The sequence below is a fragment of the Parasteatoda tepidariorum genome, chromosome 8 (assembly GCF_043381705.1).
Source record: "Parasteatoda tepidariorum isolate YZ-2023 chromosome 8, CAS_Ptep_4.0, whole genome shotgun sequence".
NCBI classification, from domain to species: Eukaryota; Metazoa; Arthropoda; class Arachnida; order Araneae; family Theridiidae; genus Parasteatoda; species Parasteatoda tepidariorum.
Genome location: NC_092211.1, coordinates 5,753,297 through 5,755,737, shown reverse-complemented (window position 1 = coordinate 5,755,737; position 2,441 = coordinate 5,753,297). Strand labels below are relative to the sequence as shown.

At 38.6% G+C, this 2,441-nt stretch overlaps 1 protein-coding gene across 7 annotated transcripts in view; it reads right to left on the bottom strand.

Moving 5' to 3' along the window:
• The window catches only part of LOC107453173 (histamine H1 receptor-like), a 420,328-nt gene that overhangs the window by 17,870 nt on the left and 400,017 nt on the right, over nt 1-2,441 (bottom strand). For all 7 annotated transcript variants that reach the window (XM_071184615.1, XM_043047827.2, XM_071184617.1 and 4 more), the window contains one exon: nt 463-921. In XM_071184615.1, coding sequence (XP_071040716.1) covers nt 463-921 — 459 coding nt within the window. The remainder of the gene's footprint in view (nt 1-462; nt 922-2,441) is intronic.

The following is a 2,441-nucleotide window of genomic DNA, read 5'->3' as shown; positions in this document are numbered from 1 at the left end:
GTCTCTTTTCTTTATGGTGCTTCTGTGTACGTCACCGCTTCAGGAAAGCATTTCCGACCCCACATTGCTATATGATTTCGAGTCGTCAGGATGCCCCCTACCCCTCTTAGAAGTTCTGAAACGCTTAACTGAGACACCCTGTATATTAAAACTACGCCACTGCGCCTAATCATAAGATAAAAGGACTAAATTGCACACAATTATACATTTTGAAACCATTAGTTACGAAATAAATAAACTTTATAGTTTACATCTTAATAGTTTACTTTAATTATTATAGCCCAGAATAGAGTAGAAAGATATGTTTTCTTCCAAAAGCCATTCGTCTAATTCATAGAATAGAATTTTTCTTCCATATGATTCTAAATGCCATGGCAATTTTTAATGCATAATAATAATAATAATTATAAAATTAAAGTGATCTGAAAAATTAAATAAAGAAAAATAAATGTTTCAAGTTACCCTTGTTTCATCTGGTTGAGGGCATGCCCATGGCCACTCCTCAACAGCTTTCTGCGTAGCACCACACATATTGCAGCGCCATCTGGTATCGGTATTTACAGTTGCTGCCCCATAACCATCACACGAAGCATTGCACGGAGTTGGAATTTGTTCTTGACAGTGTTCTCGTGGCAGTGGTATATCCGGAGACAGTTTCGCGTCTTTCTTCTTCTTTTTACGATCTTTCTTTCCCCTATTCACTGGTGTTTGAGCAGCTATGGCGTAACGAATGGGTTGCGGCTCTGAGCTGGAAACAGAATCCGGTCTGATGTCACTGCATCTGTTCATCACCTCGGACCGAGCTCTCTTCCTTATCTGCATGTATATTCGTGCGTATGTGACAATCATGGCTACCATCGGACAATAGAAGTTCATAGTGGAAGTGGTCAACTTGAAAACTACGTTGTCCGCAAACTCTGTCTGAAATGAGAGGAATAAGGCCATTAGAAATACAGATGTGTTGCCCTAAAATTATATTGCATGCTGAAGGGCAATTTCTTATCCCCAGTTTAACCTCTTTTCAGAAAAATTGATCAAAAATGGAAAATTTTTTTGAGTGTTTAATTTTGTTCTTCATATGATTATTAGAGAGTTAGAGTGTCTTTGCCGTCAGGTTAACTGTGCGAGGTTTTCCTGATTTCTCTCTCCATGTAACGCTAATGCGTGTTCATCAACATCATCAATGGCTCGACAGCCCAGGTGTGGGCCTTGGCCTTCTCAAGAAGTTTTTTTCAAAGCTAAACTTTTCTCCTGCTAGCATGTTTCAGTTTTTGACAGGCGAATGCTTCATCCCCTGAGTCATCACGGCTCATGTTATTCAATATTTTATATTTCATTTTATAGCCGTCTTTGAACAGCCGACAGAATGTTCAGGTTTATGACTCCTAATGTTCAACTCCGTAGCCTTATTATTTTGAACCCAATACAGAAGACAGACAAGGGAACTCCTGGATCGAGTATTGGGAGAAATTTGCCTTCGTGGAGGAATTTTAGATGGAGCTAACCCGCATTTGCGTTACATGGAGAGGAAGACCACGAGAACCTCTCACTGTTAGCCTGACGGCAAGGGGACTCTAACCCATGATCCGTCTACCACTGAGGATATCTCACGTCAGCACTGTGGTCGGTGGAAGCCGGATGAGGAATTCGTATCGACTAGGATTCGAACCCGGTTCGCCTCATTGGAAGGCGAAATCTCTATCCCCTGAGCCATCGCGACTTCCTAATTCAATATTGAAAGAAGAAAAAAAAAAACTATTTTACAGAAATTTTGGCATTTTTTATCTCTATAATATATGTAGCTTTGAAAAACAGAATAAAAAAATAACGTCCTATTTTTTAGCGTATTTTGATTTAAAAAAATGTTACGCAGCGAGAGGATAAACTAACTACACTCTAAAAACTGTACCTCTTAAATAAAAGGCACAAGCTAAATGTACCCTTCATTTTCTCGTGTTAGAGGCACATAACTAATGTGCCTTTAAAAATGAGAGGCACCACAAGAAATGAAAGGCACCAAAGCAAACGCGAGTCAATGCGCGGTACAACAGGATTTTACCGGTTCCCTGTGCCTCTCAAATGGGCTTCAATTCTTTTTCTTCGGTACGATGTAACGGAGAAGAAGCGCATGCGCACATCAATGAAATATTTTATGACGAAATACAAATAATAAAAGCAGACGATAAAATTAGAACACCAGAAAGTTGTTGATTTTTTAGAATTAGTTTTGTGTGGAATTTGAGTTTTCATATTACCCGTTACGGGTTTATCTAGTTTGTTTTATGATATTTTATCTATCCCGTTACGGGTGAGTTTTCATATATCCCGCTACGGGCACTTTTTCTAGTTTCCTTTATAAGATTTAACTATCCCGTTACGGGTACTTTATATTTGTTATTGTATTTGTTGTGGTGTGAAATAAATGTTTTTATAAAAAAACT